This window comes from Topomyia yanbarensis, chromosome 2, assembly GCF_030247195.1.
Source record: "Topomyia yanbarensis strain Yona2022 chromosome 2, ASM3024719v1, whole genome shotgun sequence".
NCBI lineage: Eukaryota > Metazoa > Arthropoda > Insecta > Diptera > Culicidae > Topomyia > Topomyia yanbarensis.
Window position 1 is genome coordinate 304,457,027 of NC_080671.1, and position 15,538 is coordinate 304,472,564.

At 37.8% G+C, this 15,538-nt stretch overlaps 1 protein-coding gene and 1 long non-coding RNA gene across 4 annotated transcripts; one reads left to right on the forward strand and one right to left on the reverse strand.

Moving 5' to 3' along the window:
• Positions 1–3,845: 3,845 nt before the first annotated feature.
• On the reverse strand, positions 3,846–5,073 carry LOC131683444 (surfeit locus protein 6 homolog). 3 transcript variants are annotated; one of them, XM_058965437.1, is made up of 2 exons: positions 4,926–5,073; positions 3,846–4,878 (listed from the first exon to the last, which is right to left on the reverse strand). In XM_058965437.1, exon 2 carries the CDS (start codon positions 4,783–4,785, stop codon positions 3,898–3,900), a length of 888 nt encoding a protein of 295 aa, XP_058821420.1. In that variant the 5' UTR covers positions 4,786–4,878; positions 4,926–5,073; the 3' UTR covers positions 3,846–3,897. The 3 variants fall into 3 exon arrangements, with proteins under 3 accessions (XP_058821420.1, XP_058821421.1, XP_058821422.1); XM_058965438.1 differs by having other exon boundaries at positions 4,935–5,063; XM_058965439.1 differs by having other exon boundaries at positions 3,846–4,871; positions 4,926–5,062.
• Positions 5,074–12,425: 7,352 nt separating this feature from the next.
• LOC131679569 (uncharacterized) lies at positions 12,426–13,125 on the forward strand. The gene is made up of 2 exons (XR_009303842.1): positions 12,426–12,685; positions 12,765–13,125. It is a non-coding gene; the product is annotated as an uncharacterized LOC131679569 (long non-coding RNA).
• Positions 13,126–15,538: the final 2,413 nt, after the last annotated feature.

The window sequence follows — 15,538 nt, forward strand, 5'->3', positions numbered from 1 at the left end:
ACTTTTTATAGAAGTGAAATAGAATATCGAGATGTTCGGAAGAATATTTAGAAATACTAATCTCTATCTCTTTCCGGTGAAAAGTTAGTGTTGGCGTCCTCTATGCGGTAAAATGTGAATGTTTCTATCCAAAACATGACTCGTATTACTTACTATAAATCTTCTGAACATACTATTGACTTAAACCTAACCATTATTTCACAAAAATGTTTAGTTCATGCGAATCAAGTAGTGATACACAACCATGCACTGCTACTCCCCATGCAAAACTGACGCAGACATAACTTCGCTTAAAGTTTAATAACTTCTTTTGACAAAGCCGGATTCACTAGAAGTCTTCGACAAAGTTGTAAACAATTAAATTATCTTTCTTATTTTTACCTACAGTGATAATACGATGCATACAGTGCCACCTAGCGGCGAAAATGCGAGTTAGTGGGCTTTCTCCATGTAAATTGTCTGGTGGGGCTAGAAATCGACTCAGGCATGGGCCGATAGGGGTAATTTTTTTCCTGTCACTCTAGTGTACACTTCAGCAAATCTGTTATTTTTGTGTAAACTAATTTCCCGTCACGGGATTTGAAATCCCGAGCTTCATTTAAAATACACAGGGACCCAAATATCGTGACACGTTTTTCGAACTGTAAACTAGCCTTTACGATGAATGCGAGATTCGCTCGAAAGCGATTCGAACGAATGGGAATTTGATTTTGCTGCCGTAAACGGGAATACAAATCACTTTCGAACAAATCTCACATTGCGTTGCGTAAGCACGGTACGCTTCGTAGATTGCAGACTGATGACTCTCATTTCCAGCCAGAATACTTGAGGAACATTGTTTGAGAATAACAATTGATCCAGTCCAAGCGAGAATTTCGCCTGAGAACTACCATTGCTGGCCACCACTATCTTTACCGTAACTTGGGATATGAGAAAGGAAGTGTTGATGTGGTACTTACTTAACGGAAGGCCCCGACTCAGTGACACTCCCATAAGTACCACGGATCAGGTAGTGGGTGGGTTGTTAGTCAGGATTCGCCTCAAGCAAGCGATGCGACTGAGAATATATTTTCGTGCATTGGGAGTTTGAATACTTTATTGACTGTAGGATCCGTAAATGTTCTAGATGCGAAGGCGTTTAACTCTGGATAACAGTTTATCGAGTATGTTTCATTAAAAACAATTTGAACTCCGGACAGGACTGTCGGGAGTGTTGTCGGATATATAAAATGGACCATAAATAATGAGTTTAAAGGGATGCGTTAATCTACATAAATTTCAGCAAATTGGAAAAGTGGTATTGTGGGCCATTAATAAACCACGTCACGCAAAGACTGCCCAATACTAACTCTCTCATATTACCGCGTTCTATATCCCCTTGGTCTAATACGAAACAAATGATATTTTTCTTTTGGAGCACATTACCGCAGCTATACGTAAAAGCACTTTTGAACAAATCTCACATTCGTCGTAAACAAGAATAAGGGTGATAATGAAAAGTCCACGTGGATATTTCCCACACCCCCACCCGCCTACCCATGAACAAACGTGGACTTTCTCGTGACCCCTACCCTCCCTTAAATTGTCCACGTGGTATATGGATGGCCCCAAATGACTTCGAATAGATATATTGTAATACCACTGAAACTCGAAGAGTATCGTCGAGCGGAAAATGACGTGTGACGAATTGCACAACGCGAAGCGTTCGGAGATGAAGTTAAAATCTTACAAAAATCGCGGATTTTCACGTGAAAGTGGATGAAGATAAGGGATTATACGGATAGAAGGAAGAGCGGCTTATGTTACGTTTTCCTGCCGTGTTGCCGAAGGCACGTAATATTATTACAAAATTACTACAACAGAAATTTGATCATGTGAATTGTTTTCATTCCGAAACTGAGGGCTGCCGTATGGCGTACAGAGAAAGAGTGCTATTGGTGTAAAGTTTGCAAATGTCGCTTTCTATCCCTAAAATGGTACCTTTACCCGAGCAGCGTCTAACGCCACACCAGAGACGATTCAGCCATGTTGGTCTGGACTACTTTGGACCGCTTATCGTTACAGTAGGGTGTAGAGCGGTAAAACGTCAGGTGACTTTGTTTACTTGCCTGGTGACGACGATTCATCTGTCACCAAGGAGCGCCATTGGAATCGTTTTCTGACAATGGCACTAATTTTCAAGCTGCTAATAAAGAGCTCAAAATGGAAGCGAAGAATATCGACGCGGAATATGCTAACGCCTTTACGGATGCTAGAACACGCTGGAATTTTAAACCACCTGCGGCACCACACTGGGCGGCAGCTGGGAGCGCATGTTTAGATTTGTAATAATGCTCTCATGGCGATCCACAATGGACGGAAATTAAACAACGAGATATTGCTGATGGTACTGGTGGAAGCAGAGGACATGGTGAACTCCCGGCCGGTCACTCATATTTCTCAGGAATCGGCCGAGAACGAATCTGACGCCAAATGGTTATTTAAAAAGATCGCAAAGGCTAGCTGATATACTGTGGCAGAGGTGGCTTAAGGAGTATGTTCTGCCAATTATTCAGTTCGAGTTTAACCGTTGTGTATCCGACGCGGTACCCGGGTACCTTTTTAGGTTTCAATTAATGAAATTCCCATGTTTTATCCATAGCTGGAAATCGAAACTTTGCGACATCTTAGAACTTCACTAAGTCAAGCTTTTGGGTTAATAATATTATTGATATAGTAAGGGGTGGAGTGAGGAGGGGCTTCTGAATTTTTTTACTACGTAACAGGCCGACGTGGGTACCCGGGTACCTACAAAAGTGAAATACTAATAACTACGGTAATTTCCAACCGATTTTGATACTTTTTGGTGTTTTGGATTCGGGAACTCATCCACTTTTAGACTTGGTAATAATGAATCCGGTTAGTTCATTCGGTTCCCGGAAATCCGGAAACATGTTCCAGTGCGGGGATACTATTTGTGACTTTTAATGGAATACTAGCAATATGGGTATCAAAATTCTTGGAATTGCATCAGTAGGCTATATCTCGTGGTTTTTTAACCATTTGGTGGTTTGACCCCGGAACGGACATTCTGGAGCAGGTTCCCGTGGGGCCGTGAGTGGCCATTCCATTCCATTTTTTTAACTACCATAGGGTCCCGTAACAACAAATAACAGACTTCCGAGACAATTTGAAGAGTTTTGATACTCATATTGCTAGGACGTTATTAAAATTTACAAATCATACCCTAGTACTGGAGCATTACTCCGAAAAATCTGGATTGCCAAGAACCAGATCCATTCATCCGGTTCACCTTAACAGAATCAAAAAGTGGACGAGTTTCTGAGTCCAAAACATCTAAAAGTGTCCAAATCGGTTAAAGGAAGCCATAGTTATGAGCTTTTCAAATTCTGGGTACCCGGGTACCCACGTTGGCCTGTTAAAGGTGTTTTTTTTTTGTTGGGCACAAAACTGTTAAGGAACCGATGGACGAAGGGGAGCTTGTGTAGCATCGTTGACGGCGACAACAGACAACCCTGAGTTCGAGGTATTCACCCTTATTCTTGTTTACGACGAATGCGAGATTCGTTCAAAAGCGATAATTTGACTTTGCTGTCGTAAACAGAAATGCAAACCACTTTCGAACGAATCTCGCAATCGTCGTAAACAAGAATAAGGGTTATTTTGGAGCGTATCTTTTGAGGTCAAGATGGAAGAGTGCGCCAAGCGATGGTCAGAACTTCTAGGGGCATCTTTAGACGACCAGTTGCAAAGCTGGCTGATGAAGATTACGAGTAAATCTAGCCAGGGCTTTGGCTGTGACCTAGAGTTACGGTCGGGGGAATTTTCTTTCTTTTTTGGAATTAATACAATGCAGTTGCATTTATTTATTTCACTAAGTGGTAGAAACCGTCTTGTTCAAATTGCTGAAGTAATTCTACCTTCATTGACTAATTTTGCCTTTTTCTTATTTTTCTTCTGTATAGCTCTCTCTCGAATGTTTTCCAAACGCTTTTTTTGTTTTAAGGACTTCACATGTTCGTTCTTTTGAATTCGTTGTGTCCATTCCTGTTTAGACTTCGCAATTTGATTTTTTCTCCTTTGGACTTTTGTGGAGAGCCGGCCAATATTATCCTTTACCTTTCGACCTAATGCTTTAGCTGTGGCACGCTCCCATGATTTTTTGCTCTTCAATTCTGCATATTTTTCGGTTTCTCCAGATAATTTTAAATTATTTAGCTGCCCTCTCTCATCAAGCACTTGCTTCAAAAGTTTTTTTGTGTCAGTTTCAATCCCTTCCTTTCGAATATCATTTTCGTCCAACTGTATTTTAGAGAACATTATTTTCCCCATTTTATTGTAGGTCAACAGTTTTTCATCTTTTTCCTGCTTTACTAATTTTTCAGGATGATGTTTAATATCTTGTGTGCTACAGGACATCTTCTGAACATTATATTTCTTAAGTATCTGTTTTCGTAAAAGTTTTCCTTCAAGCTTTGGTTTGCGTTTTCGATTAAGGCACTTTGAATTGATTTTGTTTTGCATTACTTCCAAGCGGGTTTTATGTTCCGTTTCCGCATTTACTTTCATTTTTGGATAATTGTTTTCTAATTTATTTTCGAGTAAGTGGACACTGGATGCATTGTCGTCTGAATTTGTGCTGGGAATTTGGAAAGCATCCAATAAAAATGCATATCTCCTATTCGTCATCGCTAACACCATTACCCTATCATGATCCGGCTTATTGCGAGCGGCACAAATGTTACCTGTTCTTTCGAGGTTATGGTCTTTACTTCCAGCACGCATTGTTTTTGTTCTGATCAAAATTGACGATTGTTTTTGTTCTGATCAAAATTGACGAAATATTCTTGAAGCAAACGTTTTACGTACAGCTGAAAGCTACAATTTATTTTTAAATTAGATTTATTTAATTTAATATATTTTACCTCTACTACATTTAAAAAATTTCCTCCTTCTCTATGCCCGATCCGAACAATAAATTAAATTTAAAGAAATTTTCTCGAGTATCTTTCACGACTCGTTATTCCAAGCCATACAATAAATCCGAAATTCAGAGATGCCAGGTACTTTTTTCAAATCGACACAGATCTTTCAATAGGGCTAAAGTCGCAATGTACTCAAATGGAGAAAAATCAGTTTCAATATACGGCGATGCTTTTCTAAATGTAGTTTTTATTGTAGGTATAAATTACTTTATGACCATGTTTTTCCGGAAGCATCTATGGTTAAACCTTATGACAATATAACAAAGAATTTAATTCCTATGTGCTTTTAGTGGGTAGAAACTAAAAAAATGCTTACGCCCAATTTGCATCCCAGTCGTGATTTCGCCCTTTAGCAACCACCATTTGCGGAAGGGCTAAACGGTGTACATAATTTTCATAAGGGCGCGGTAAAAGCGCTAAACTGACTCTGTCTTGCTGGGTAGGGCTGGGTAAATGGGCGAGCTTGACAGTATACTTTTTAATAGGGCTCAGCAAATGGGCGCATAGAAACCCAATGTAAATGATAGGGCGCGTGCATCTTTTCTTCGAATTTCATGAAAATATCGAAATATTCGAATGTTTATGTGCAACAACTATCGAGTAGACATGATCCTAGTAGATATTGCTTATCATTTATATAATAGAACCGCCGTTTAAAGAATAATTTTGTGAATAATAACCGTACGCCCGGTTCTGTCAAAAAATGTAAGTTTAGCCTTTATATTTCATATGAGAAGAAGGGCCTAAGTCGAAATCTCGAAGAAAATGCATGTTTCGCCGGTTTGTTTTCTTTAATTATAAATCGAACTAAAAACCATTTTAACTAATTTTCACCTCAATCTTGTAGTATTTTTGTCGCATAATGTCATAATAGCAGAGATGCCAGGTACTTTTTTCAAATGTCTGCAATAATAATTTTAAAAGTCTGGGAAGAACAAAAAATGTCAAAAAAGCTAGTGTAACCAAATGCCTTTGTATTCAAAAATCTGCAAATATCTGCAACCAAACTAAAAAATCTGCGAATATCTGCAACCAAACTAAAAAATCTGCAAATATCTGCGTCATCGAAAAAATCTGCAGCTTAAATTAAAAGTCTGCGAATTTGCAGACTTGTCTGCAAATCTGGCATCTCTGGTTGCCATAAGTTTTCTTTTGGTTCGGTCATACCATCTAAGAACGGTTGGTTTCAAAATCGTCCAATGAAGGACGTTCGTTGGACCAATTTGGACACCGTCCAAATAACCGTTCAACAAACGTCCATCGTTGGACCCGTGTTGAACGATTTTGAAACAATTGTTTGGACGTCTTAGTGGGTAGCTAATTTAATCGGTTTTTTCGAAGTAAAAAGTGTCCCTAAGTGTTCTAATAGGTAGATCCGAGGTGAAGCTCGGCCTTTTCTCACTTTTCATCGTGCGCCAAAGAATGAGGATGCTATGCTCGTTCGTTCACTTCAAGGGCCTCGGCCGCCATGCTTAATTCGACACAGATCTTTCATTAGGGCCTAAGTCGCAATGTACTCAAATGGAGAAAAATCAGTTCCAATATTCGGCGAAGGTTTTCTAAATGTAGTTTTTATTGTAGGTATAAATTACTTTATGACCGTGTTTTCCGGAAGCATTTTTCGTTAAACCTTATGACAATATAACAAAGAATTTAATTCCTATGTGCTTTTAGTGGGTAGAAACTAAAAAAATGCTTACGCCCAATTTGCATCCCAGTCGTGATTTCGCCCTTCAGCAACCACAATTTGCGGAAGGGCTAAACCGTGTACATAATTTTCAGAAGGGCGCGGTAAATGGGCTAAACTGACTCTGTCTTGCTGGGTAGGGCTGGGTAAATGGGCGAGCTTGACAGTATACTTTTTAATAGGGCTCAGCAAATGGGCGCATAGAAACCCAATGTAAAAGAAAGGGCGCGTGAATCTTTTCTTCAAATTTCATGAAAATATCGAAATATTCGAATGTTTATGTGCAACAACTATCGAGTAAACATGATCAAAGTAGATATTGCTTATCATTTATATAACAGAATCGCCGTTTATTCTTTTATTTGTGAATAATAACCATACGCCCGCTTCTGTCTAAAAATGTAAGTTTGGCCTTTATATTCCATATGAGAAGAAGGGCCTAAGTTGAAATCTCGAAGAAAATGCATGTTTCGCCGTTTTGTTTTCTTTAATTATACATCGAACTAAAAACCATTTTAACTAATTTTCACCTCAATCTTGTAGTATTTTTGTTGCATAATGTCGTAATAGCGAAAACGCATTTTGTTTACATTTGCGATTTAAGCCCTAATGAAAAATCTATGTCGAATTTTGCAAGTATTAAACTAATACACTCAAAAGTGTCAAATGTTCCAACCTTTCTCCCATCTTGACTGAAATAAACTGCGAGCTGTCAAAACTAGAGTTACTATATTAAGAGTTAGGCGGTCACAAAAGTTAGGCGGACACAAAGCTGCCCGGTCAAATCATTCGGAATTTGTTTCGGAATCCTGTTTTTGAATTCCAGTTTGGCTCTCAAACGCGCAACTTTTTCGCCAACTAGATTTCATTTTTGGTACCAGTCAAATGATGATGAAAATATTTTCTTGCATTGATGATATAGGAGGGTTGTTCTACTTTAATTGTTTTAAGATAAACGTTACATAGTTTCACAAAAAGTTTAATTGCAGGTGATTAGAAAACACTCGTTCTTTCATTTGACATCAAAACATTTTGTCGAACTCGATATTTTATTATTGAGATCCAGAATTATTTTTGTATTCTTGAGGTTAGGTTGGTTGTTTTAGATACGGAAAATGTTTATTTAGAAATTTGATTTATCAGTGGATAATCTCTACTGCAGACTCCTGCACTCTTCAATTCAATGATTTTCGCTCACTATCATGTTTTCTATCGAAATTTTGATCTCTGAATTTCATTTTCGTATAAACTGAAACCGGAAGAACGAATTTTTATTGATGTATCAACAAATTTACCATCTGGATATTTTTTAGAGATAGGAAACATATTTTCTTCATCAATATTGCTTTTCATTAGAAGAAATAACATTTAATTATAATATTGATTGAATATATAAAATTAAAAATTTACTTTCCTATGTGTTTTGACAGATGAAAATAAAAACATCATCATTTCACTCTCGTCCCGTCTGGCGGGCGGCATCCAGCTTAAGATCACGAATGGAGTCATTATGGATTCCAAATCAAATGCAACAACCGATTCTGAGTCGGAAGCGGTTGTTGCATTTGATTTGGAATCCATAATGACTCCATTCAGAAATCCGAACCAGTTCCGGAATGAGGTTAACTTAAGGTTAATGAGCTGCCCTCTTATTTCACAAAAAAACTGGTATCCCATGTAAATGTTCAAGCTCTAGCTTAATAATTTCATTGTCGTCGTAAGTAAGAACTTTACATGCACGAATTAGGCAATCCATGAGACGTTTCTGATCAGCTGATTATTTCTTTTTTACTTCTTCTGACGTTACTCCGAGGGGTGCGACGTCCGACAAATTTGTTGATTCGATCCAACATCAAACGAATCGGATGTTTGTCGGACGAGTTTTTCTGTTCGCAGGAGTAGACTTGTTGACAGAACCCACCGCTGGATTGTCAAACAAACGTCTAATGGATTGCCTAATAGAAAAATAAACAATTCGAAGATCGGATGATATTATTTCATATTTGTGCGAATACCTCTTCTTGTTACAGAAAAAATTGGGTTCTTTTCGTTTCTCTACACGTGATAACACAAGATATGAGCTCAATAGTTATGACCATAATCACAATAGGTCTGTTCCAGTACCAGGAGAAACTGGAAGTACTCCGGAGAAAATCGTTCCTGTACTCTCTTCTCTTTTTTCTTCTTCTGGTAGCAAACAGGAGTAAAAAGGAGCAAAGAGTTTTTGCTCCTGTTTACTCCGAAGTGACTTTCGTGTACTGGAACAAACCTAATACCTTTCCCATATACATCCAAAGAGAACATGTTATGTGACGTCATGCTTGATTGGCTCCAGTATTTGACATGTTCAATTGGCTCCGCTCCGTGTCTCCGCCTAACTATGAATATAGTAACTATAGTCAAAACACATCCCGCACGGTTTAAAGGCTGCCTCAACCAGAAGGACACCAGACGGCTGCCAGGGTGACGTTTCCAAATGGCTGTCATTTCCCGAAATGACAAGAAAATTCGCTCGATCTAAATGCGCGCAAATCAATCGGTTTTTTCATTTCCTTTTCGTCTGCTCTCATCGGTTGCTGTAGCAAAATTTTCATTGGATTTTTGTGCGGAAAGTGTAAAAATATCTAGATAGGTTTAATAGAAAGGTAAGATATGATTGATCAATGGGAATTAAATTGATAATTAATCAATGTTTTGTCGTGCAACAGTTTAAAATGGATCAGGATTTTGAAGACAGTATATCTCCACTTTACTGGTTTATCTACTAATGAGGAAGCTACCGCATAGTGAAGAGCGATAACTTTCCTTGTTGCACATGATGGTGGCTCCAGCCAAGCTAGCCAAAGAGGCCCTGGACCACACCGGTATCACCGTCACTGTATCCGCAGTATGATTAGCCGGTTGTCAAATTAACTGGCAAATGCGCATCCGATTAAGTAACAGTAGTAAGAAGCGGTTTTTGTAACAAAAAATTCCGCATTTAATAAAAAATAAATTATTATTTTCTTTTTTTTAAAAATCGAAAAATAACCCATACAACCACAAATTAAAACAATGAAGTGGCCGTAACCGTTTCACTAGCGGTTGTGGTCACTCTGGCTGCCAGAAGTATAGCAGATGGCTGCCAGCCATGCCTTCCTCAAAACCGATGGGCGAAATCCTGATAGAAACGGTTGTATCGATTGATGTGTATCCCTGGCAGCCGCGAGGCAGCCATAGACCAGAATGTCTGCCAGCCATTTTTCGCCCGCTGGCAGGCGGGAGTCAGCGGTCTAGCAGCCAGTGTTGAGTGGGATATATTTCAAGTGATTGGCGATTCTACGTTGAAACCGCTCACAGATAGCGCTGGAAGCAAAGTGTTGCTGATTCGATTCGTGATCTAACGCTAGATGTCGACCTCCAGAGGGCACGGAAGTTCAATGATGATGTTTTTATTTTCATCTGTCAAAACGCATTGGAAAGTAAATTCTGAATTTTTTAAATTCAATCAATATTATAATTAAACGTTATTTCTTCTAATGAAAAGTAATATTGGTGAAGAAAATATATTTCCTACCTCTGAAAAATATCCAATTTCTTGTTACTTCACTCACATTTGTTCTTCCGGTTTCAATTTATACTAAAATGAAATTTCGATAGAAAACACGAAGGTGGGTAAAAATCACTGGATTAAAGAGTGTAGTTGTTGGTAGTCGAGGTTATCCACTGATAAGTCCAATTTCTAGATAAACATTTTCCATATCTAAAACAACCAACCTAACCTCAACAATACAAAAATAATTCCGGATCTCAATAATTCGTAATAAAATATTGAGTTCAACTGAATGTTTTGGTGTCAAACGAAAGAACGGGTGTTTTCTTATCACCTGTAATCAAGCTTTTTGTGAAGCTATGTGATATTTATTTTAAAACAATTAAAATAGAACAACCATCCTATACCATCAATACAAGAAAATGTTTTCATCATCATTTGACTAGTACCGAAAATGAAATCCAGTTGGCGCATCGAGCAAAAAAGTTTCACGTTTGAGAGCCAATTCTGTTCTGTCATAGTCGTCATAGTCAGAGATGCCAGATTTGCAAACAAGTCTGCAAATTGGCAGACTTAATTTAAGCTGCAGATTTTTTCTATGACGCAGATATTTGCAGATTTTTTAGTTTGGTTGCAGATAGTTGCAGATTTTTTAGTTTGGTTGCAAATATTTACAAATTTTTGAATATGAAGGCTTTTGATTACACTAGCTTTCCTGACATTTTTGTTCTAAAATTATTATTGCAGACATTTGAAAAAAGTACCTGGCATCTCTGGTCATAATGCATATTCACGCGTGTTTTTTGTAAACGGCCAATAAGCATGCTGTCAAAATTCACTTTGAGAGAAAATTGCAGCCAAACCGTAACTTTCCGAGAACGGATATTAACATTTTATGGAAGAAAAAAGTTTTCTCTTTCGTCTACTGCTAAGATTTATAGTCTGCGGCTAATGGTTTGTCCGGAATTTCCCCTCAAAGTGAATTTTGACAGCATGCTTATTGGCCCTTTTCAAAAAACACGCGAGATATATTTTCTGTAAACTTTGTCAAAAATAACTTTTAAACACCAAATCACCGATCAATTTGTTGATAATTCGATCATGAATCGACCAAAGGGCCGAAGTCGCAATGATATCGAATCGAGAAAAATAGCTTTGAAACTTCGCTTCAGAAAATTAAATCGTATTTAGACAGTGTTTGCATACAGCGCTTTCAAATGTATTGAAACACTTTAAAACAATACTAGTTTTCGGAAGCACAACTAAAATGTTTTATTTAATAACGTTTTCGTTGATAAAATTGAAATAAAATAATTTCGCCGCGTGTTGTTATGAAATGTTGATTGGGCCATTTTCGAGTCGCCCTCTTGTTTTGAAGACTCTCATATATAGAGAGCTGAGTGCATATAAGGAGAGTGACGACACTGTCAAAATTGGAACAATTATTATTTGTCAGTGTCATTCCAAACGAGTCAAATTCATGTATTTTGACAGGTCGTTTGTTCGTTTGGAATATCACTGACGGATAATCATGACAGTTGTCTTCACTCTCCTTACATACACTCTGATAGAGAGATGCCTATAGAGATGCCAGATTTGAAGATTTCTTGAGCGTTTTTTCAAAACGTCATATCTGCAATGAGTTACTCTCTTTGTTTACTTTCTCTTTCGATTTTTACGGCGTCACTATAACACTTTTCATTTATTTTACAGTACAGATCGAAAGACGGTGGTTTTAACTAGCATATTATGCAAAGAGCCGAGGGATAAATGTTAAAGTGACCGAAATATTAGCAGAAGAGAAAGTAAACAAAGAGAGTAACTCATTGCAGATATGACGTTTTGAAGAAACGCTCAAGATTTGTCTTCATTAAACAACATTTTTCAGAAGGGCGTTACAGCAATATGTAAACAATATGGGTTTTCGCATTTTATTGAAGCTTATGCATTAAATTATCATATACTTTGATAAGAAATAGAAAAGAACGGTCTGGACCACCTTACTAAGACTTTTAAAAAAGGGCTTATGTCAACTTACTTTATAGGGAAAAAAGTTGTTGTTAAGCCCCCATATTTAATTTAGTTTTACAGCAGTTATGGCAAATTTTTAGCGTTTTCAAGAGTCTAGCGATGCTTGAGAGAGTTCATTGCCTATTATTTTCAGTTATGGTTACAATTATTATAAATCTAACATTAGTTCCCCGAAAATAAACATTGAGTGCATCACACCCTTATCACATATTTACCAGCAGTACGCCCTGCATTACCGACGGTTTTCAATTCGATTATGTTGACGCGCCCGATAACAACAGCCTCTTGTTTGAAGTACGGTGCTGTTGAGCCCTTCGTTGTTTATAGAGTAAATGAATCATATTTTACATTTTGATTGATAAAACCATCATGGTTCTTGTATAATGGATTGGGTCTCCATTAACTAGCTATGTTAGTCTTGAACACTGCGATCAAAAAGATTATTTAAGGGTAAGTGATAAAGCGGTTTTATTCATGTCGAGATTCATGTATGTTTTCCCTTCTGATGGTCAATTAAGTGTTTTTGCAGTAACTCTACATACTGTTCCGGTACGTTAAAAGTGCTCAAGAATCAAGGCTACCAATGCTTCTCTGTTTGTTACCGATGAGCTTCTATCAACCACATAAGCAATATACAAGGGCATTAGTATATCAATACACTCAAATTGGAGACGCTGTTCTTTCCTTTGCAAATGAGTAGGATGTATTTCAACATAGGTTTAGTTTTATTAATTGTGACATCTCAATCTAGCCACAAACCGAAACAGAAAAATGTCCATAGCGAAACGGTTAAACGTATTGATCTGTGGAAACATGTTCGACGAAAGTATTGCAGGGAATGTGAATATTAAATGTGACGATATTAAATATAAACAATAGTAAACAAAAAATACATTTTTGCGCACTGTGTGATTTCAGTTCACAATCTAATATAGCTTCATCTATGGCATCCGAATACGATAAGATACAGACAATCCACTCAGTTATTCCAGTTTCAAATCAGTTATACTAAGCAGAAATTACGAAGGAATCAATATCAGATACTTTAAAACCTGGAAAATTGTTTCTCTCCAATAAATGTCTTAGATTGACTTCGAAGATCGCACGTCACTGAAATAGCAACAGCCCACATTTGAAACAACATCGTCATGCATACAGTAATCTATTGAAAATTGTTTTAATTCGTTGTTTTTGTTTGGGTGACAACGGCGAAACGATTATAATAACGTGCATTGAATGCATTTGTTTTCGAACAAAAATATAACGTTGCATATACAACATGAGTGTGTTGAGGTAGTATAGTAGCTCTTGAAAATACAATAAAGGCATCTATTTGGTTGATCCATGCGGCTCAAGTGAATTGATACATCTTCCGATAACAACCCTCGACGTATACGGTTGAACCAACGACGTTGAACGGTTTTGGATTTCGATGAAATAGTTCACTCTCGTTGTGTCGTACCATGTCATCAATGGAACAAACATATCTCACACATCACAATGCAGCTGCGAACTAGAACGGCAGTAGTAAATGATGGACCAGCAATAACGTAACCGACTTGTCAGTAATCCAGCAATCTTTTTGTCGTTTCGTACTTTTTCGTCCTACTTTGTGCGTAGCATGACAGAATAAATGGTTGCTTCCGTATACTTAGTTGGATTCACGATCATCTAAAATAATAGTTTTGAGTTTAATATTTACTATGCATTTCACATGATATAGTTACCTTTATTTTGTATCTATTATAACGGGAAGATGTTTCAAAATTTAAAATAGCTAATTTTACTTGAAAAAAACCACACGCGATTAAAAACAAACGAAAAGCCGTAGCAGCAAAAAGAACTCAAAACAAGGCTGATGTCAAAAGCCGCAGCAGCACTAGTTGATTGTCAAAGGACGGTAAAGAAGGGCGTTATGATGTACTGATATATCAAAAAGGCGTAATACACATTTTCCCGTGTTTCAGAGCGGAAACATTTTGTTCCAAGCATATGCAAGTATAATATGATGCATTCACTTATCATGTTAGTTTTGGCTTTTGAATTTGGTTTCCATCTTCTCATGTAAAAAAATAGGAATTAAAAAAGTTCTGAAAAACTTCAATGGTGATTTCCTCGAAAGCATGTAATTGCTGTACCGCCCTTCTGAAAAATTGTCCTAGAAATGTGCCCGGTCAGCGTGACAAGCAGAAAGTTAACAAAAGTTGAGCAAAGCGAATTTGATGCTGGCAGCGTTTCTGCAAGTATTTTGCGCGATTTGTGCGGGAATTCTGGCAACGAATTCGCTCAAACGCAACAACCGTTTCTGACAGGAGCGGTTAAACCAACCGATGCTGCTCACTTTTATCCAGAATCGAGCCAGAAATGTACAGCCAAGATCTTTGCACGCTTCCTGCCACATCTTTGTCAGATGTTTTGCTCGATTCGTGCTAAATTCTACCAGGTAGGAATTGCCAGGAACTTTGCACAGTTTATGTCTGAGTTATGCCAGGGTTTAGCTCGGTTCCTGTCGAAATTTGCCAGAAAACGCGAGCGAAACCGAGTTCGCCCTAGCTCAACTAACCCGACAGGATACGCGCAGACAGGACTGCCAAACCAAGACTTACAGAAATCTAGCAGAGTGGTCTTTGCCAGAAAATTTGCTCACTGGGTCGGAAGGGAAAATTTGTTAATCCCACAGGGCGTAACAAGCATTTGGTTTTTATTTAGGGCGATTTTGTTTACGGGCCTTGTAAAAAATGATGCTGTCAATTTCGCCTGTATACACTATCTTAGAAATGCAGAGGCGTAAACCGCCTGGCGGTTGTGTACAGTTGAAAGTCGGATCCGCCGTTTTGTTTTTTATTGATTTTCATGAAGTGTGAAACATTTATAAGAGTTTTTATATTTATTATGGAGTATTTTTACTCCTCTTTTAGATAATATTCAAATCTCCGTTTGTGTACATTTGTTATTGAAGGCCCATTTGTCGGTTAACGATCAAATTGTTTATGAAAATGAAGGCAAACCATCATTTTAAAAGATGATGAGTAAACGTTGTGTGAAAAGGGTGTAGAACATAGTGGTTTCCAAGGCTGGAAGAAGTCATTTCAAATGACATTTTTATGCGAAAGTTTGGGAAAAAACCAACACGACAGCACCGGTGCAAGTTTGACAACGGTTGCTGTGCACAGTGTTACGAAATATCAAAATCAGTTACCTATTTCTGCTTGCATTTACCGAAACCGACATTCAGATTCAACGCCTCCCTCATTCATTCACTTTCCAACTGACTGAAATTTCATGCAGAATCGAATGCTTGAG